Raw genomic sequence first — 22,305 nt, forward strand, 5'->3', positions numbered from 1 at the left:
CTTCCAAGAAATCCTGGCATAATTACTTTCCTAATCACACTGTGGGCACACTTCACTGATTACACCAATTTGGAAATGTCAGATATCCCCTAACTTTGAAATAGGGAATTCTATTAATTCAGAAGAACCTTTCCAAGTAAGAGAACTTTTTAAATGGCACCCACTTTAGGGCACTATTGAAAGCTCTAGGGTAGGGCTGCATGGATTCTTTTGCCTGTTCTTTCAACCAGCTATATCTTTAATCACTTATGGCCTGACCCCAAGAGGATCCTTTATTTTAGAGGGCGTGACAGGTGCTCTCAGTATCTCTTAGGAACAGGCCATTGATTTGTATGCCTCCTGCTTCCTTCCTGAAACAGGTTTAGGTATGTGTGACTTTTCTTACTTTTTTTAGGGCATCTCTTTACAGAAAAATGCCCTTGATTCTCCTTCCTATAATCTTGTTGCAAAATTACTTGACATCAAATAGTGAGATAAAATATACTCTTTGATCCTTTAATGTATGCATGCTTATATATGATAGCTTATAGCAAAAACACATGATGAGTTGAAACTTGAACTGTGCTTAAGAGTCCACTTCCATGAATCATAGTGATTAGTTTATTAATTGCCAATACTTCATTTCTGTGCTTTAATTTCTTGAAGTTTTCTTCTTCTTCTAGAGCTGGGTTTCTTCATAACATGGACCACTCTGAAATAGGGTGGTTGTCTCTTCTCCCCTATTCACTATTGCATAGACAAAACCAATGCTCAAGAAATCTTTTTGCAAATGAACAATAAACACCCACTACCAAGAATAAACAACATTGGGTTTCTTGTGAACTCCTAGGCCTCAATTCCACCCCATGCTCCAGCCACTTTGCATTGCTCCACCAGTGCTGAGCACCTGTAAACCTTGTGGGCCTGGCCTCCCAGAGGATACTCCCTGTGTAGGGGGATTCTGAGACAGTACAGGAGCTGCTGTAGGGGCTTCTATGCCTCCTTGACTCTCAGCCTGAGGGGGCACGACTAAGGCTTTCCCTTCCTCACATAGCTGTAACAGGCCCTTGGAGCTGTTAGCAGCTGGTGTATGTTAGAACACCCTGAAGGCTGTTCTAACACTTGTGTTGGGCACCAGCCCACTGCATAAAACCCCCAGATTGGGACAGTGCAAAAGACGCTCCGCACACCCCACCCATCCATCCCACCATCAACCTCAGCCTGGACCAGTCCACACAAGAGATCCACTTCCTGGACACTATGGTGCTAATAAGCGATGGTCACATAAACACCACCCTACATCGGAAACCTACCGACCGCTATTCCTACCTACATGCCTCCAGCTTTCCCCAGACCACACCATACGATCCATCGTCTACAGCCAAGCTCTACGATACAACCACATTTGCTCCAACCCCTCAGACAAAGACAAACATCTACAAGATCTCTGTCAAGCATTCTTACAACTACAATACCCACCTGCTGAAGTGGAGAAACAAATTGACAGAGCCAGAAGAGTACCCAGAAGTCACCTACTACAGGACAGGCCCAACAAAGAAAATATCAGAACGCCACTAGCCATCACCTTCAGCCCCCAACTAAAACCTCTCCAACGCATCAAGGATCTACAACCTATCCTGAAGGACGACCCATCGCTCTCACAGATCTTGGGAGACAGGCCAGTACTTGCTTACAGACAGCCCCCCAACCTGAAGCAATCACTCACCAGCAACCACATACCACACAACAGAACCACTAACCCAGGAACCTATTCTTGCAACAAAGCCCATTGCCAACTCTGTCAACATATCTATTCAGGGGACACCATCATAGGGCCTAATCACATCAGCCACACTATTAGAGGCTCGTTCACCTGCACATCTACCAATGTGATATATGCCATCATGTGCCAGCAATGCCCCTCTGCCATGTACATTGACCAAACTGGACAGTCTCTACATAAAAGAATAAATGGACACAAATCAGATGTCAAGAATTATAACATTCATAAACCAGTCGGAAAACACTTCAATCTCTCTGGTCACTCAATTACAGACCTAAAGGTCGCAATATTATAACAAAAAGACTTCAAAAACAGACTCCAACGAGACACTGCTGAATTGGAATTAATTTTCAAACTGGATACAATTAATTTAGGCTTGAATAGAGACTGGGAGTGGATGGGTCATTACACAAAGTAAAACTATTACCCCCATGTTTATTTCTGCCCCGCACCTCCCACTGTTCCTCAGACGTTCCTGTTAACTGCTAGAAATGGCCCACCTTGATTATCTCTACAAAAGGTTTTCTCCTCCCCCCCCCCCGCTCTCCTGCTGGTAATAGCTCATCTTAAGTGATCACTCTCCTTACAGTGTGTATGATAACACCCATTTTTTCATGTTCTGTGTGTATATAAATCTCCTCACTGTATTTTCCACTGAATGCATCCGATGAAGTGAGCTGTAGCTCACGAAAGCTCATGCTCAGATAAATTGGTTAGTCTCTAAGGTGCCACTAGTACTCCTTTTCTTTTTGTGAATACAGACTAACACGGCTGCTGCACGTCAATAGCAGCTGAGGATTGGACGCTCAATACTTCAGTATCAATTGGTAAATCGTTTTTAGTAAAACTTATTAATAAAGAGCCATCCATTCTATCGCAAAAAGGGCAAAGGTCTACTCTTGGCCCTGCTCATCTCAACTCCAATAAGCTGACCGGTGGGAACACTGAGGCCAATAGCTGTTCCATGCATTTGTAATGATAGAGTTTGTTCAAGGACTGCACTCTATGCAGTTAATCTGCTTTAGGCAATTGAAAATCCTATGCTATATATCAGTGATTTCTATGGGATTTATTTAATGATGTCATAAATATAAAGGGAAGGGTAAACCCCTTTGAAATCCCTCCTGGCCAGGGGAAAGCTCCTCTTACCTGAAAAGGGTTAAGAAGCTAAAGGTAACCTCGCTGGCACCTGACCAAAATGACCAATGAGGAGACAAGATACTTTCAAAAGCTGGGAGGAGGGAGAGAAACAAAGGGTCTGTGTGTCTGTCTATAGTCTGTCTTTGTCGGGGATAGACCAGGAATGGAGTCTTAGAACTTTTAGTAAGTAATCTAGCTAGGTACGTGTTAGATTATGATTTCTTTAAATGGCTGAGAAAAGAATTGTGCTGAATAGAATAACTATTTCTGTCTGTGTATCTTTTTTGTAACTTAAGGTTTTGCCTAGAGGGGTTCTCTATGTTTTTGAATCTAATTACCCTGTAAGATATCTACCATCCTGATTTTACAGGGGGGATTTCTTTACTTCTATTTACTTCTATTTTTATTAAAAGTCTTCTTGTAAGAAACTGAATGCTTTTTCATTGTTCTCAGATCCAAGGGTTTGGGTCTGTGGTCACCTATGCAAATTGGTGAGGCTTTTTATCCAACATTTCCCAGGAAAGGGGTGGGGTGCAAGTGTTGGGAGGATTGTTCATTGTTCTTAAGATCCAAGGGTCTGGGTTTGTAGTCACCTAGGCAAATTGGTGAGGCTTTTTACCAAACCTTGTCCAGGAAGTGGGGTGCAAGGTTTTGGGAAGTATTTTGGGGGGAAGGACGCGTCCAAACAGCTCTTCCCCAGTAACCAGTATTAGTTTGGTGGTGGTAGCGGCCAGTCCAAGGACAACGGGTGGAATATTTTGTACCTTGGGGAAGTTTTGACCTAAGCTGGTAAAGATAAGCTTAGGAGGTTTTTTCATGCAGGTCCCCACATCTGTACCCTAGAGTTCAGAGTGGGGGAGGAACCTTGACAAATGAGTATTATCAGAAATACTATAATGTATCTGGAAGGATCCCATAATTATTTAAGTCCTGGCTTTATAGGACAAGTCCTGGACATTCTCAAAAAAGATCTCTCTGATTATAAAAGAAACCAGCCGCAATTTAAATGATGCTTCAGACATCATATGTAATTGCTATTAAAGTAAGGCAGGTATCTTCTGCCAAACTGTTAAATTTCTTTCCTTCAAAGAGTAAAAGGATTTTAGAGTTTACAGGCTGAACTTGCTATTCAAGTTTCAGGACTTCATAGACATTGCCTAACCCAAGATAGGGAAGAAAGGAAGGAAAAATCATTTATTGTGAGACAGGAATGTGAACATTCAAAGAATACTTTCCACTTATTGCATAAAGTGATCTGGGTGCTGACCTACTTGCTTTCCTTTTCCTTATAATATTGAACTTCAGGGTTGCTTGGTATTTCTCATATCTTTACTAACTTACCCAGGAACTTTAATTACTAGAGCCTGGGTACATATACGCAAAGTGCCTGATTCAGAGATATGCTGAGCACCTGCAGCTCCAATTAAAACCCTCCAACTTGGTCTCAGGATCAAGCCCTAACTCTTAAAATATGGTAAACAAACATGTCCAAGAAAGCAATCTCTCGTCTAGCATCGCTCATAGGAATGCAAGGATAATGAACTTCAGGAATATCCACATGTAGCTATCTGAGAATATATTAATCTGAACCCCAACCTATAGCAAACTGGATCAGGCTGCCGAGAACAATAGGGCTAGTTCAGTCCGGCAACTGTCTTCCATTTTGCAGGTACATATCACTCTGCATACAATTGTGCACATGTATTTATCTCCCTTATATGTCCAAATTCCTTATTTGCAGACACATTCAAGCACCCTGACATCTTAGTGATCAAAATTACTGGTGCCACAATTTTGCAGCTGAAAACACAGGATACATCTACACTGCAAAAAACCACAGCGGTGAGTCTCAGAGCCCAGGTCAGCCTGCTTGGACTCGCAGGGCTTGCATTACCGGGCTAAAACGAGTAGTGTAGACCTTCCAGCCTCTGAGACCCTCCCCTCTCCCTGGGTTTCAAAGCCTGGGCTCCAGCCCGAGTGGGATCATCTACAGTGCTACTTGTAGCCCCGTAATGTGAGCCTGAGTCAGTTGACCTGGGCTCTGAGATTTGCTGCCTCGGGATTTGTTTCGCAGTGTAGACATACTGACGGGGTGCACTTACACTGGAATGAAAGACCCACAATACTGATGCGGCTGACACAGATCAGCTGACTTTGGCTTGCAGAGCTCAGACTACGGGGCTGAAAATTGCTGTGTAGACATTCGGGCTTGGACTGAAGTGTGGGCTCAGGGACCCTCCCCTGCCACACAGGGTCCCAGAGCTCAGGCTCCTACTTAAGCCCAAACATCTACACACCAATTTGACAGCCCTACAGCCCGAGTCAGCTGACACAGGCTCGCTGCAGGTATTTAATTGCTGGGTAGGCCTGATTAAACACAAGGGTAAAATTTGGCCCAGGAAGTGCAGTATTAGTGCAATTGAATCAAAAGCTGCGAGAGATTTTTCCAACAGTGTTTCTCACAGATTTTGGGGTTTTATTTAAAAAAGTGTTGGAGTAAATCTAAGCAGACTTGAAGATGAAAGGAAAAACGTAAGGCAATTCAAGACATCCTCCTCCCCATGTTTTTAAAAACTATAGTTTAACAATTACAAAACTGCATGTTAGTTTAATGTGGCCTATACGCTAAGTATAAATTGGGTTAATAAAGGTCTAATGAAGTAGCGCTTATAGCAACAGTAACAATGCATGCATGAAACTTGTTGTTATTATAGAATCATAGAATATCAGGGTTGGAAGCGACCTCAAGAAGTCATCTAGTCCAACCCCCTGCTCAAAGCAGGACCAACCCCAACTAAATCATCCCCGCCAGGGCTTTGTCAAGCCAGGTCTTAAAAACCTCTAAGGAGGGAGATTCCACCACCTCCCTAGGTAACCCATTCCAGTGCTTCACCACCCTCCTAGTGAAATAGTGTTTCCTAATATCCAACCTAGACCTCCCCCAGCAACTTGAGACCATTGCTCCTCGTTCTGTCATCTGCCACCACTGAAAACAGTCAGCATCCTCTCTGGAACCCCCTTCAGGTAGTTGAAGGCTGCTATCAAATCTCCCCCTCACTCTTCTCTTCTGCAGACTAAATAACCCCAGTTTCCTCAACCTCTTGCAACTCAGTCTTTGCAACTCAAGGTATGCAGGTATCCTATAATATTTGTATTGTTATTATACATAAGGTTAATGAACTAAAGAGGTTTATAAATAAGACAATTCTTCTCACCTAAAATATCAATGTGAACCCCCTTGGGAATTCCAAATTCATAAAGTCTGAAATAAAAGATTTTGAATATAAGTACAATGTGATTAAGGGCCAGGACCTGTGATTAATACTGGACATAGACCAATACTTTCAAAAGTAACTAATGATTTTGCATTCCCAAACATGAGATCCAGATGCTCAGCACTTTCTGAAAATCAGGCTCCCTTAAAAGGTCTTGTTTTGGACATCCAAAAATAGAGGCACCCCAGATCATGTCACTTTGAAAATCTTGGTCACAGTGCCTCCTACCACGAGTAGCTCCAGCGACGACAGACTTCTCACTGGGATGGCTCGTAGTAGGAAACAGTGCACGCAGTAGCAAGCATTTTGCAGGTTGGGACCTAAACTGATATCTTTAGAATGCTTTGAAAATGAGCACACTACCGACAAAGAAGGTTACATTTTGCACATACATTTTATTTACAAAACGCAACATTTTAGAGGTTGCGGAAGAAAAACAAACAAGTTAACCTGGAATGCTTCACACTTGGCAGTCTAAGAAATGCTTTCAGTTATAGCTGACACCTTCAACTTTGCCTTCAAATAACAATCAGTTACACAACCTGCTTACAATCAGCAGCTTATCTCACAAGACCTCCAATAACAAATTTTCTTTGTGGTAACAGTGTGTCCAGCTGACTTCTACGGCATTGGTCGGGTTTGTTTATTCTGACTGTCAATCGCTCTTTTAAGTGCTTCATCTGGCACAAGATCTGATCTCTTAACATCTAAATGGCTACAGCCAATTTTAGGGCAGCTGTTAAAAAGAAAAATAAATAAATCAGAAGAATTATATTAGTCATCTGAATGTAGCATTTGTTGTTTTATATTTAATTCCCACCCGCCCCACAGAGTAACTTTGTCAGTGACTTACTGCAGCTTTTCCTTGATGGATAATAAATCTCTGTTGGGGAAAAAAGTCTAATTATCTTAATAGGTGGGAGCTGATGTCTCAAGGGAAGGAGTGTAATGAGATATAGAGACTTTTACCTGTTGACCACTGTCTTAAATCCAATGCGAGTTGCTTGTGTTACTAATAATACAGTTACTTACTGTAATCCTTGTATATTGCTTTACATCTTCAAAGCACTATATTCTCCCCCCACCAATCTATGGTGAATAAGTATTATCCTCATTATATAGACAGGGAAACAGATTAAAGAGGTTAAGTGACTTTCCCAGAGCCACCAAGTGAGTCAGTGGAAGAGCTAGGGTTATGAAAAATCATGAGTCCTCACAAGAACGGAGGGAGAGAGGATTGTGTGTCATATTAGTGATCTCTAAAAATAGGACAAATACAGAGTTTGATACTTGGCTGCAGGTAGACAGGTAAAGTCATATTCCTTCTACAGTGAAAGATATTCAGGGATGGGGTATCTTTTTCCCTTGCTAATGGAGCCAGATGTGTATGGATAATGCCCCCAGTTAAAACATTTGTGGATTTTGGAACCTAGTTTCTTTTTGAGAAGGAATTTTGTCTAGGACTTGGAATGTAGAGTCAGCTCTCATCGCTTCTATTCCAGATTTTGTCCCTAGCTTGCAGCGTCTGCCTTGGGCAAATCACTTAATCGCTCTGTGCCTCAGTTTTTCAATCTATAAACTGGTTAGAATAATAATTATCTGTCTGATAGAGGTGTTGCAAGGCTTAATTAATGTTTATCAAGTGCCTTGAAAGCCTCATATAAAACACTTCCTGTAAGTGTTAGCACCACTGTGACCAGTGCATGAAATTCTCCCAGGCTGTGGAAGGCTCAGTGCAAGGTGTTGGGAAAGCCACACAGCAGTAGGCAGCAGTCCCCTAAGGTGCAGTGGAGCTCAGCTGCTTAGCAGGTTTCTTTGTGGGAGCACAGAAGGTGGAGGCTGCAGACAGGCCAGGTGAGTGGCTGAGAGACAGCCAATGGTCTGTGAAGTCCAGCAATCAACTCTACAGGCCCTGAGGAAAGAAGAGTATGCAGCTTGCTGTAGCAAGTACTACATCGCTTTGCCTATAGCAATGGCTGTAGCTCTAGGATGAGGATGGGGAGAGGACTCCGTTCCTCACCCTGTTCCCTCAGCTACATATTCATCTCCCTGACAAAGTGCATTAAATTGGGCTTTACCCGACAGACCAGGTTTTGTCTTTAAACCACGTTAAGAATGTTTGCTCCCACTCGAACACTGCTGTGAAGAATGCAATCATGTAGCAGCACAATAGAAAATGGTTTACTCCAGCTGGGAGCTTGAGAGGGTAGGACTGAATGGTTTCTATAGACCTAGCAGGTTGTGGCATTTCAAAAACCCATTCTGTATTTCCAGAATAAATGTTAATTACCCAGCAACTCAGCTCACTTTAACAGACAGATATACGCAGAACTTAGAGCTACATGTAGCATGCCTAACTGACCTTTCTAAATTTAATTAGAGCAAAACCCTGTTATTGCGGTCATGTGCATTTCTAACATACTATAGGATTACATCAAAAATACCCCCTACATTAAACAATGTTAAGGTTGCAGGTCAAGCACTCAAAAGTTTGTTAATGTGCCATTTCCTATCGGGAATTCATACCTAGAAAATATGAAAGTGACCATTCATTGTGGGTAAGCGCTGAGATTTCTCAATTCAGACAGCTGTTTCTGGGTCCTGATCTGAAGTCACATCAAGGTAATAATGTAAATACAAAGGTCCTGTGTTTTCAATATTTACAAGTCAAACATTTTATTGTGAAATCTGGACATGAGGAGACTCTCAAGACCTTTAACCACATGTGGGGAGTTGACCCAGGAGAAAGCTGGAAACAAAGGTTTAAATTTATAAGATATACACAGTTTTGATTGAAAAAGATGTTGAGGGATTTGGACAAAGAAACTGACCTTGATTAGGTTTCTTTATGGGAAAGGGAATATACATCTTCAATTTGTGTAGCTCAAAGAAAAATGTATAAATTATTGTATAGATGGCATTTGACTCTAGTTAAGATCCATCATGTTTTTGTTAGTAGGGCGGTGTTCTGTTGGAGGGTTGCCGGAAAAGGGGAACATACTTGATCATGTGGTAGTGGTGTCCAGAAATTAGTTGTTTTTTTGGAGAAAATTATTAAAGAGATTCATCTTATGACAAAATGCTGGCTTCCAAGAGATCCCCTGACCTGCTTACTCAGTGCTCCAGCAAAGGATCTGCATTTTAAAAAGCAATAAAAAATAAATTAATGTATCGGTCTAACAGGTAGACTCTGTATTTCACGTTATTGGAAAAATGTGACTCCATCTCCTATGGAACGGGCTACAATAAAATATGGACTGTTCTTGTAATGGAAAAGCTTCCATACCAAGTACATAGAAAAGAAGTGCCAAAAAGAGGATAGGTATTTAGAAATTTGGTCACTCTTTCTAGTGTACTCAGAGGAGGAGGGCTCCCAAGCTGGCAAGCCAGAATCTTTACCCATGTTCTTTGAATAGTAACCTGATACTGAATAAGTAAGGTACAATGTACTTTAATGTACTTTAATGTAGTACGTTAAAGTTTTATTTTAACTTTGCCTTAACAAAAAGTTAAAAAAGTTAGGAAATGCCAGAAGTGCAATTTGAATTCTGGCATTTTCTAAATTTTAAGTGCTTGACTTGGCAACCTTAATATAGGAGTGTGTGTTTCCATGTAATTTCCTTAGTTTCTTAAAAAGCAAACGGAAAAAACAGATTCTATCATGTGGAAGCATACTGACTCCCATGTGGGTCATCAGCAAGATTAGAACCTTTAGATTCACAGCACCAACCTCTGTGACTTGACCTATCTGAGAAGCAGGATATTATTGTCCATATGGACCATCCTCTGGAGGAGGAAGAGACTCATTTTTCTAGTGGATTTCACTGCTAATACTGACAGCAGAGGAATGTTGAGACTTGATACTATTTTGTTCATCTCCAGGTTCTGGTGGGGAGTGTGTCTAGTGGTTATAGGCTGTTCCGCCCCATCCCCACAGCCTGTTCCTGTTCCCCTTTGCTCCCACCCTTTGGCTCCTGTTGCTGCCTCTTTTGGCTCTTCTTTCCACCTCCCAACTGCTGTCCCGCTTTGTTCCTATCCCCCAACCCAGCTTCTGTGCCTCAGCCTCCCCCTCCCCTCTGACCTCTATCGCTCCCAGAGCGCCCATCTCCCTTCACCCATTTGCATTCGAGTCAGATTGCTTTCTCCCCGTTATCCATCTGAGTGGCTAGCTCAACAGCAACTTTCCTGAAGTCAGGAAGAACAATTTCAGGCAAAGTCCTACTCAGCTTTTGCAGTCCTGGGATGGTGCATGCACAGTCACTGTGGGGATGGGGCACGAGCAGCCAGTCACCACGCGGGAGCTGTGTGCAGCTTACATATGTTCAGTGCAGATAAACTCTTTGGAGAATAATGCCATCAACCTCTTACAAACCTCTCCTGAGCATGTGCAAAACTGAAACATTTTCAGAGGCTTATAACTTGGCCAACATATGCTGCTTGGTGAAAATCAGTCTCTCATCGACATCACGGTGACCCCACTGCCAAATATCATGTCCCTGCTTCTCACCATATGACAGAGAATGTAGGTTTTAAACATAGGCAAATTCATCCATATTTCCATATCTCATTCACAAATGGCTGACACCTTTATGCTGAAATTAAACACCAATAATAACAGCAGCAGCAACTGCCTGAGCTAGACACCCGGCATGGAAAAATGTATGCCCTAAATTTAACAAAGTTATAAGCAGCTGAAAATAGGGTCTTTTTATGGAAAGTGACAGGCAACCTTAATGCTGGTAGTATTGCCTATGGTTATCTATAGTAAAACGTGTTTTCCTGAATTATGGAAGGGACTGTACAGCTTATTTTTCTGGCTGAACATTCTTCCCTTTATCTAGGGATTTATAATTGTCTGTATTAGTTCCTTTTTCTTATTGTAGTATGATATAGAAGCTATAAAAGGGAGGGCAGTAGTATCTTTTCCCTTCCATTTGCAAAGGAGTTATTTTATTTTTTACATCAACTTTGACAGTTTTAAAAAACACAAGGTAAGAAAAAAAATGAACTAGCAACTTTAAGATGTTAAAATGTCTCTGTATTGTTAATGACTGTACTAGATCTCTGTTATTTTGTTATGCAGGGACAGTGAATGGCTCTTACTTCCCCATACACTTCCTGAAGGTTTCCTTAAATATTGTTTTTATTTATTTTTTTTAAAAAGTATCCTCCATGTGCACAGTACTAATTATGAGTCTGATTTGGGGCAGACATTTAAAAATTACTTCCTTCAGCCTTGCCAACACAAATAAATTTCATAGAACAAGTAGAATACGATTTCACCTACACAGCAAGCCAAGTATTCGCCCCTCTCCCTCCCCCACATTCTTGCTAGCTTACCATGCCTTTTTCTTTTGCTGTTCTCGACGCTGTATAATTTTTAGAATGGCTTGTTCTTCGTAGGTATGGCCACAGACTTTATTTCGAACTGGCTTCTGCATTTCCACCTGCAATCAATATGACTGTATTTAACAGAACTAATGATCAACTTGAATACATTCTCAGACCTGTCGTGGGATGTTGCTAACAGCCCCAGTTAGAGCTGACTGGTAAAAGGAAATCAACTACTTGAAAAAAAAAAAACCCAAGAAAAAACAACCTAATTTTTGAAAAAAAAAAAAAATCATCCCAAGACAGGACAAAAAGACAAAAAACGCAATGTTTTTGGTGGGAACGGATTTACAGAAAAATTCTGCATTCTGTTTGAAAATGAAATTGGCAACAACCTTCTGGATGGGCAGCTGTCATTTTGATTTTCCCAATGGAAAATTTTGGATTTTGCAAAAAAGAGCATTTTTCAAACAGAAAATCATTCTGACAGAAAATTCCCAACTATCTTGCACCCCACTGTATAGAACACAGGTTGTAGGTATCGCCCTTCCTTCTCTCTAGCTATTATTACAATCAAGTTTAACTTTCACAACTATCCAGGCCCCCATATGTTAGACAGGTGTTATCATGTGGAAGCAATACTGTCCTCTGGCAACAAAATATAATTAAACTCCAAGCCCCACACATGAAAGTCTCTTGCTTAAAGCAGCAGGAAGTCCCGTGGTCCATATGCTGTACTACTCAAATTACAGGATCAGGCCCCACATGGTAAACTGCATTATTCCTGTGAGGTTTTATTTCAGCAGCATGACCCAATTATGATCATATTAGCAACTGCCATTATCTGGTCTCTAAAAAATCAATATACATATATAGCTAACAAGTATGTTATGTAGGTAGGAATGTGAATAGGATTATAATGGCTATGAAGATGCAGGGAAGTAATTAAAGATGGGAAATATTTATCTACTACAGTCCTAGTAATAGCATACCTGTGTGATAGGACAAGTAAAGTTCATCTGACTTTGAGTCACTGCTATATCTTCATCTATTTGTTCAATGGACTCATTTGCATCAGTACCTGACTGGAGACCAACTACAATGAGAAAAGACAAATTATTGATTTTCATCTCGCTTTTAATATCTAGTCATCATTAAAAAAAATCAGCATGTGTCAGGTACAGGTCAGGTACAGTGGTAACTGAGATGCCACAGTTTTTCCCTGGAAAAGGAAACAATTGTAATAACTGTGTGGTATCTGCTAGGAAATGTTGATTTTTAAATGGTGACCACTATAGACATGATTTTTAGATAATATCAAAAGAGGGAAATGGAAGCCTGATTCAGCAAAATCCTACATGGTGGTGGGATTTGTTACTTCTATTAAAAAATCTCTGCAGTTACCAAATCAGAGACACAAATTCTGTTCTTGCCCCAAAGTAAATCCAGAATAACACTGCTGACTTTAGTGGAGATTTGCAGGTTTTCACTGGTGTAAATGAAAGTAGAATGCGGTCTAGGTTTTTTCCATGAGCCAAAACAATCCTTACAAAACTATAAAAAAAAAACCCACCAACCATTTTATTTAACCCTGTATCAGTGACAGGGAACCTCTACTAAGTTATGTGAAGAAGAACCCATTTTCTTAAATTGATATGGATTTTCAAAGTTCAATTTGAACAGTTACCATATGTAATTGCACATAAGCTGACTTGTGTCTAGGCAGGCCCTTTTATTTGCCATGTATATAATGATTAAAAGTCCCTGACCCACATATGAGATGAGCAGACCTATAAAAAAAAATCAATCAATCACATCTAAGTTCTTTTGGACTTGGACTGTCCCTTTGTTAAGTTTTTATGCTACCTAGAGGCCGGTGCCCCATTGTGCTAAGTGCTACTGCAATACAAATAATGATAATAAAGAACTATTTATAATAGTTTCTGGAGGTGTATCTCCCCACATGCAATTAATATTATTAAAAGATATTGTAAGAGTGGGGGTAAGTAAACAGCATCTAAGAAAAAAACCAACCAATAGAATTTTAGCATACTTTGGATAAACCACCCACAGATTTGTTGCTGTTGCTCTGGATTATGGAAGGGGAGAGGGAAAGTAGGTTTTTCCATTCAAGGTACGTCCTGTAGAGATTACGTAGGAGAATATGCACATAGGTCTTTGCAGTCTCAGTCATACACAGACTTTGAATTAGTACCATGCCCTAAGGCAGACGTTTTAAACTACAGACTGAATCCTGCAAATTCTTACTAACGTGAACAGTTTCTTTCACATCAAGGGATTCCTCATGTTACTAAGCGCAATGTGAATAAAGGTTTGCAAGGCCTATGCTAATACATTTGAATTTGCTATGTGAAGAAGGAATAGAAATGCTGGGCCATGCATACTTCTGTAAACCATATTAAATGTTTTCCTCATGAATTAGGACTGCACGGATAAAATACTGATTGTTCTAGTCGATGCAGCCGTGTGTTCCACACAGGTGTGTGTGTGCACAGCACACTGGAGCCAGAGAAATTTACCTGTAGAGGGGCGGCACTTGCTCCTAATGGCCGCAGACCCTCCCCTGGCTACATGAAGCAGCACTGCCCCAACCCTCCTTCAGTTCTGTCTTACTGCCTATGGCCGGAGTCGGAGCACCGCGTGGTCTCAACCTCACAAGTAAACATCATCTAAGAATTTTTCTCAGTTTTTTCTCTTGTGTATAGTTAGTAGTACCTGTAGGGTTAGCTAGAGTAGTGTTAGTTTAGTAGTTTGTTTCTCTCAGTGATGCTTTCACTGCGGTTTAAATGTGATCATCCGGGTGGGGAGTGATCCCCAACCAGAATCCCCACACATGGTGCTTGCTCTGTCTCAGCAAGGCCCATGTCAAGGAGCATTGTGCGATGTGCAGATTATTTAAGAAATGGACTCAAGTGGCTTGAGACCTTTGCCTGAAGCGGCACCTACTCAAACAGGCCAGGTGACCTGCTTCGGTGCTGAGAACCTCATTGGGTTGGAGATCGTCCTTGAGTTCCAAGAGCACAGCTGCTTCAGATTCCAGCGCGGGTGCCTCTCTGAAGAAATGGAGGAGCCATTTGCCGACGACTGCACCAAGGACAAAGGTTGCATAAGACCAATCGAGACCGCTCAGGGTGACTCTTCTGCCTCTCCCAGGAAAAGCATGGGCTTGTAGAGATGGGGTGCCGGTACCCGGGATGGCAAGGGTACTTCTAACCCTTGCCCGGTACCTAGTAGGGAGGTTAGAAACTCTCCACTTTTGACTCCGGTTCCAGCCTCCAGGCATCCGTTGAATTCTGTACCGATGAGGGAGATGCCAATACCAAGCGTTTCCACATTGGTGACATACCAGGCAGCTACAGACCTCCTCTACCTTTTGGTCCCAACCTCTCCCTTGGACCAGGACTTTGCCAGGGCTGTGTCAACTATAGCCCCTTTGATTGAATGAGCTGGTGAACACTCAGGCCAGTTGGCACTGCACCCCAATGTTCCCCTTCCACAGGTTGTGGAAGTAGGGCTGGTACCGGGAACTTACTCGGCAAAACTACAGTCAGAACCACAAAGGCTTCCGTGGAGGCTTTTGCCACCCTTGAGGTCAGTACCATCAGACACCCTGGTACTGCTGTTCACTTCAGGACCATGACAGATTTTGGCACCGGCATGCTCGGTACCAGCGGTACCACTTCCCTCAGCAGTGCCACTTCCTGCCTTGTTCTGGGCGATGGACAAGTCAGACTGCCTGCTCCCTCCCTCTGGTCTTGCTCTGCCCTTATCTCTGGGATCCCGAGGCTCTTCTGAATCTGAGTCCGGGTTGCCATTATCCTGTTCTCCATCATCCGACCAGCATTGAGGGCTGCTAATGGACTGTTACAGATACAGGATTGGCGTGCATCTCATGGTTGGGACGGAGGTCTCTAGCCCAGCACCTTCTAGCCACCAATGCCTTATCCATGACGGTGACCTCCATGGAGTCTGTGGAATGCTCCTAAGTTGTAATGGTCCCGCTCTTCATCTCACTCAAAAAGGCAAGATAACTGGCCAGGTCTGTGGTGGTACTGTCAATCTGCTACAGGCCCAGGCACTGATAGTCCTTCTCCATGCAGAGCCTCCAGCGTCCGCCCATCCAGATCCATCAACCCTGGAGCAGGATACAGCTCTGGCTCAATTAAGGGCCTCATCTTCATCTCTGGACAATGCTGTGCAGCCTGGCTCATCCTCCCCTTCAGTACTGGAAGATTTTAAGGCATACCGAGACCTTTTGCAGCAGGTAGCTTCTTCCCTTGGGAACACCCACAAATTGGTGGACATTTTACAGCTATCTTCCCCTGGGAGAGTCACTCTCCCTATCAACACTGGGCTCCTTGAACCATCTGAAGCCTCTGGAGCACACTGGCTTCACATTGTGCGGCTAAGCACATGGAGAAGCACTATTGTGTTCCCATGCAGGGATTTGTGGGGTTTTACTCCCATCTGACCCAGAATCCCCTAGACGTAAGTGTGAATGATAGAGTCCAGCAGAAATGTTTAAGTCTGGCCCAAGGATAGGGACATCATGGACAGGAAGTTTTACACCTCCTCTTCTGTGCAGTTGTGAACTGCTAACCAACAAGTCTTGCTATCCAAGTAAGATTTTGTTAATTGGACAGCTATGTCAAAGTTCGCAGACCAGCTAGCCTGAGGCCTTGTGGGAGGAATTTTGGGCATTTGTCCCTGAAGGCTGCTTGATAGCTAAGATGTCCTTGCAGTCTGCGCTTGATTTTGACACCTCAACCAGTGTGGTGGCCTCTGTGATCACTAAGGGGAGAGCATCCTGGCTCCAGAATTCAGATAGTGCACCAATGTCCAGCAAGCCATTGAAGATTTGCCCTTCAATACTGCACTCCTTCAAGGACTCAAGGGCTACCCTGCAGTTGGTGGGGGCGTACATGCCGACAACGCAGAAGTGCCACTACGGCATCCAGCAGCAGCACTGTCATCTGCAGTGCACGTTTGGCCAGCCTTTCCTTCCTCCAAGGCAATGGAACTGCCCCAGAAAGACTGATAGATGCCACAGGAGAAAGCAGGCGGGCTTGGGGTTCAGCTAATCTATGCGCCTTCCTCATCGCCTTTCAAGTACCCATTTTGACTCCTTGGTCCACAGCACTGTTCCAGTCGTTGCTCCTCTCTCCTCATCCCCCTGCTTTGGGAACAGGCTGGCCTGCTTTCACAATGCTTGAGTCTCAATCACTACAGACAGCTGGGTCCAAAGCATGGTTAGATCACATTATGCCATCCGGTTCCTCCCTCCCCATCCCTCTTCAGGGATCCCTCTCATGAGATACTGCTTTGGGAGTGGAGGAGGAGGTTCCACTAGAACACCGGGGTCATGACTTCTGGTACCCAATCCAAGTGAGGAGTAAGACTCATCCTCGACCTTCACGGCATCAACAAATATATCAGGTACATGAGGTTCCAAATGTTCACTTATTAACTATCCTCCCAGTGTTGTCTCAGAATGACTGGTTTGCTGCTCTGGACCTTCAGCAGCATCTCCATACCTTAGATGTCAGGCAATGTCAGGCCTTTTATCTGGACAGGACTAAACCGTTTCATGCTTCGCCTCATTTGTTTGTGTCATATGCAGACCGCATGCAGGGTCAAACGGTCTCTTTGCAGATGATCTCCAAATGGAGAACATCCTGCATCAAGATAGCATATGAAATAGCCTCAGCTGCACCCCCTTGGCGGGGCCTGACCTCATTCTACGAGGGTGCAAGCTACATCCATAGCATTCCTCAGTGACGCTTCCATATTGGACATCTGCAGGGCTGCTATATGGTCGCCAATACATACGTTCCTGAACCATTATGCCATAACTCCATTTCCATGGCAGATGCAAGCTTTGGTAGAACGGTCCTGCAGTCCTTGTTTAGGTAGACTCCAAGCTGCACCTCTTGGGGGGTACTGCTTGTGAGCCACCTAAGTGGAAGACCCTGCTGCATCTACTCAGGTACAGGTGTTCAGTGGGAAGGAACTGAGAGAGGGGCAGGGCGGCGCTGCAATATGTAGCCGGGGGGAGGAAGAGGTTATTGTCATGAAGTCCGAGCACCATCCCTCCATGGATACTGCTAGGCAAATTTCTCTGGCTCCGGTGTGCTGGGCGTGCACACACTTAAGTGGAATACTTGTCTGCATCACATCTCAAAGAGCCACTGTTACAGGAAGTAATAATTTCATCTAATCTTTGCCTATTGTTGCTGAACTTCAAAGGTTGACAGAAGCAACTAAAATATATACATATATTTTACTTTTAGTGCTCTAAGTTATTGCATTTAAGAACCTTTCTGAGGTTAAACTTTTTCACATCCTGGCTCTCATCACTACTAAAATCTGTTAGGAGTCTCTCATTTGTAATACACATAATATCTTGTTATCAGCAATAAGCTAATCAGCTAATTAGTGCCCACTATTGTATTAAAAATGTGTTCCCATCATGCCCGAAGGTAACTGTTTTTGGTAACATGCTATCATGAATTTTGCCACCACATGTCTGTTTTTGATTTACTCAATTTTCATTCAAAGCTGACACTTTATATTTCAATTTCTCATTTTATCTCATTTTAACTGACAAATTTATTAGAGCATAAGCTTTCGTGAGCTACAGCTCACTTCACGAAAGCTTATGCTCTAATAAATTTGTTAGTCTCTAAGGTGCCACAAGTACTCCTTTTCTTTTTACAGATACAGACTAAACAAGGTTGCTACTCTGAAACCTGGAAAATCTGAGGAGATCAGATTCCTCCATTTTAATTACCAAACAAATTCAAATAAACAGGCCTGTGGAAAATAAACCTTCCTGATCATTACAATCCAGACCATTTAACTGGAAACAGTAGGTCTACATGAAACTGCAACAATTACATGACTACAGAGTAGAAGTCTCAGATATGCCACAGAAAGGACAAAGGAACACAAAGATTAAAAAGTTAATTTGAGGGAAAAACATGACACCAGCCACAAGAAACTACACTACAAATAAATCTGAGAAGTGGATCTTTAGTACTTTGCTCTGCTCCTATTGTTCAAGCCACCCTACAGCCGTAAATCTAACTACCCCAAAAAAGTCTAATCCAAACATACACATTTTGAATAAGGAGCTTACAAATATAAAACCTTGCCCAACACATCCCTCAACCCAAATACTTTATAAATCTTGGAACTAATATAACCAAAAATCACCTCCCCACCTTCAACGTACCATCCATCATTGGACCCTTTTAGTCTACACTTGTTTCAAAACTAGAGCCGGTCAAAAGTTTTCCAACCAGAGTATATGTCGGAAAAATCCTGTTTCAACAGAACGAGAATGTTCCCTGGGAATGCGTGGATTCCATCAAAACTTTAAACTGAGACCAGGCAGGAAGCTGACTGATGGGTGGGCTGACAGGAGACCAGCCTAGCTCCCCAGCAAGCAGGCCTATTAGACAGGCCGCGTGACAGCCTAAGACACACCCTGGCTGGCAGGCCCTGGAACAAATTGTTCTGTTTCACCAGAAATTCTGGGATGTTGATATTTCATTCTGATGTAGAATAAAATGAATCAGTAACAATCCAGAATTTCCCCCTAAATGGAAATTCTCTTTTCTGGGCAGCTCTATTCCAAAAAAGTAGTCTGAGATAATACTGCCAGGCATAGCATTGTGATAGTGGTTAAATGCACATGAGTGTTTTGAGTTGTGGAGGTAAATTGTGATTTCAGATGTAGGCTAGATGATTTCACATGTAATGAGGGAGTTTGGCATGGAGGAGGATAGGACGGAAGGTGCGAGACCGTAACTCTTTATTTTCTAAATGTTAAGATCTTGAACACAAGAATGGCTACACAGGGTCAGACCAATGTTCCATCTAGCCCAGTATCCTGTCTACCAACAGTGGCCAGTGCTAGATGCTTCAATGACAATTATTCAGTGATTCATCCCCTGTTGTCCAGTCCCAGCATCCGGCAGTCAAAGGCTTAGGGGCACCCAGAGCACGGGGTTGCATTCCTGACCATCTTGGTTAATTTTTTTTTAACTCAGGTATACTTTTGGCCTTCACAATGTCCCTGGACAATGAGTTCCACAGGTTGAATGTGCGTTGTGCGAAGAAGTACTTCCTTTTGTTTGTTTTAAACCTGTTGCCTATTAATTTCATCAAGTGACCCCTGGTTCTTATGTTATGTGAAGGGGGTAAATAACAATTCTTTGTTCACTTGCTGCACAGCAGTCATGATTTTATAGACCTCTATCCTATTCCCCCTTCGTCGTCTCTTTTCCAAACTGAATAGTCCCAGTTGTTTTGATCTCTCCTTATATGGAAGCTGTTCCATACTCCTCATCATTTCTGTTGTCCTTTGTTGGTGCTGTGATTGTTTAAATGTCAATGATGCAGCAACATGCAGCATACTGATATAGGTAAAAGGGTGGTAGGAAGAGGAGGGGCCCCACTGGGACAAAACACTGGGCTACCCAGTGCAACAGAGGAATCAACCCCTTCTTCCCTTTCAGCCAAAGGAAGCTGAGGAGGCCCCCAACCCCAGGAAAAACAACCCCCCTTCAGAAAGAGGCAGTATCCCCACACCATCCTGGGAGACCCCATTCACTACAGAAGGGTCACTTAATGGGAAAGGGCCCCAGCAAAACTCACCAGCCAGTTGCGGTGGGGGTACCCCCATAATGGCTCCCTTGCTCTCAGGACACTCCTCTTGTTCACTTCTCACCTCTAGATCAGAGGATGTTTCGCTCCTCTGTTCTTGGGCCTCTCCACCAGTTGTCACAGGCAATGGTGGGGGCAACATGGTCAAAGCAGGCCCCAGAAGTGGTGCAACCTCAAACCAAGGGCTCAACATCCTCCCTGTAGTCAGCTGCAAAGCCTGAAATGCCACTGCCCTCAGAGCCTCCAGCCAGGCCTCCCTGGGCCCACCAGAGACCAGAACAGGGTAACCAGATGGCCCAGCCATTGCCACTGCCATGCCCACTGCTCCAGGCACCACCCGGGCCCTTGCTGTGTCTACTGTTGCTGACAATGCAGCCAATGCTCCAGGAGCTGCCTGTGCCCCGGCGGCTATGGCCACTGCCATGACTGGCACTGCAGCCACGCTGTGACCATGACTCCAACTCCATTTTCGTCTTTGGCCACTAGCCTGTGGCCTAACCATGCTCCTCCTCACAGCCCTCCTGTAGCTGGGCATTGCCCTTGCCCACGAAGACCCTTTTAATCCCGCCTCCTTTGATAGAAAGGTGGACTTGGCCAATAGGAACCATCACAGGCTTGAAAATGACTTAACCAATAGGGGCCCTCACAAGTTTCATATGGCTAAACAGGAGATGGGGAAGAGAAATACCTGTCCAAGCTCAACCCACCGCTGACACCTCCTCTACTAGTCTGGGGTGGGGCTGCATTATTTTTCCATGCCTGGAGTACTATAGTTCTCTGTCTAGTTGGGTACTCACATAGCCCACACCACTGTAATACCTGAGTGCTTGTAAAAATATCAACCATTTGTAGAAATAATCATAATAATAATAATAATACCTAGCCCTTTCACCACTTTGCAAGGATGGTGGTGTCAGTTTTATTAACCCCCATTTTATGGATGGGGAAACTGGGGCCCTGGGGGGGGGTAATGACTTATCCAAGGTCACCAAGCAAACCAGCAGGAGAGCCAGGAGTAGAACCTAGAGCATGGGAGATCCATTCATGTGCCCTATCCACTAGCCACACTGACTCCCCACATAGACACCAAATGAAAATGAATTCTTAGAATGTGCATCAATTCCAGGCCAAAAGAAACTGATGCAACAGGGAAACTAGTGTGTTTTGGTAATTGCATAATAGCCAGTTCCCTGTTTCATGAAAATGTCATGGATTGGAATATCTTGAAGAACAGGGCAATTTTTCTTCTTGAGGCATTTTTTTTTAAATGGTGCTAAAATGCATGGGAAATGGAAAGAAATGTTCACTTAATGTCATATTGAAACAAGTTAGGAAATAAACCTTCTGGCTCATTCAAAAAAAAAAAAGAAAAAAGAAAAAAAGAGGAACTTAGCAGTTTTAAGACATGGCATTGCTCAATCTTAAAACTGCAAACTTTTCATTTAGGTTAAGACCAGAGCTGTGATTCTGCCTCCATCTGTGTAATACTGCATTGTGGTTATATTAAGCTTGTGCAAATTGAACAAAACCTTCACTATAGTCATCTTTATTAGGCTGTTTCCAGAAAGAAATACAAATCAACACTCTCACCAGTTTATATAGTGACCTTCACAACAATGTCACAGGGGGTATGCAGCTAGACATATCAGCACCACTCAGGAACAGCTGAATGTACAGTACTGTTTTTTTAACCTTCTCTTTACATCCCAAGACAGATTAGGCACCCTGAATAACAGTAGGTAGAAAACTCTAGAGCTAAAACCCAGAGTTAAAAATGCACATAGACTATTATTGCAGCAAGATGCTGATTCTGATCCTAATGGTTAACTTTAAATCTGCCTAAAACAACTTATTTAAGATCTCTCTCTTTTTCTTAAACTGCACATTCTCCCTCCCCAATGGTTCGGTAAAAAGTTAACATTTCTATAGTTGCCACCTGCATTGCAACACTGCCATTTTGGTCTTCACAGAATCACAGAATTGGAAGGGACCTCAGGAGGTCTTCTAGTCCAACCCCATGCTCAAAGCAGACCAATCCCCAATTTTTGCCCCAGATCCCTAAATGGCCCCCTTAAGGATTGAACTCACAAGCCTGGGGTTTAGCAG

At 43.1% G+C, this 22,305-nt stretch overlaps 1 protein-coding gene across 1 annotated transcript in view; it reads right to left on the reverse strand.

Moving 5' to 3' along the window:
- Positions 1-6,552: 6,552 nt before the first annotated feature.
- NSMCE2 (NSE2 SUMO ligase component of SMC5/6 complex) overlaps positions 6,553-22,305 on the reverse strand; it is a 190,029-nt gene continuing 174,276 nt past the window's right edge. The window contains exons 5-7 of the mRNA XM_048841632.2: positions 12,501-12,604; positions 11,518-11,624; positions 6,553-6,913 (exon numbers count right to left, since the gene is read on the reverse strand). Of these exons, the coding sequence (XP_048697589.1) occupies positions 6,799-6,913; positions 11,518-11,624; positions 12,501-12,604 (326 nt within the window). The 3' untranslated portion in view covers positions 6,553-6,798. The remainder of the gene's footprint in view (positions 6,914-11,517; positions 11,625-12,500; positions 12,605-22,305) is intronic.

Source organism: Caretta caretta, chromosome 2, assembly GCF_965140235.1.
Source record: "Caretta caretta isolate rCarCar2 chromosome 2, rCarCar1.hap1, whole genome shotgun sequence".
Taxonomy (NCBI): Eukaryota; Metazoa; Chordata; order Testudines; family Cheloniidae; genus Caretta; species Caretta caretta.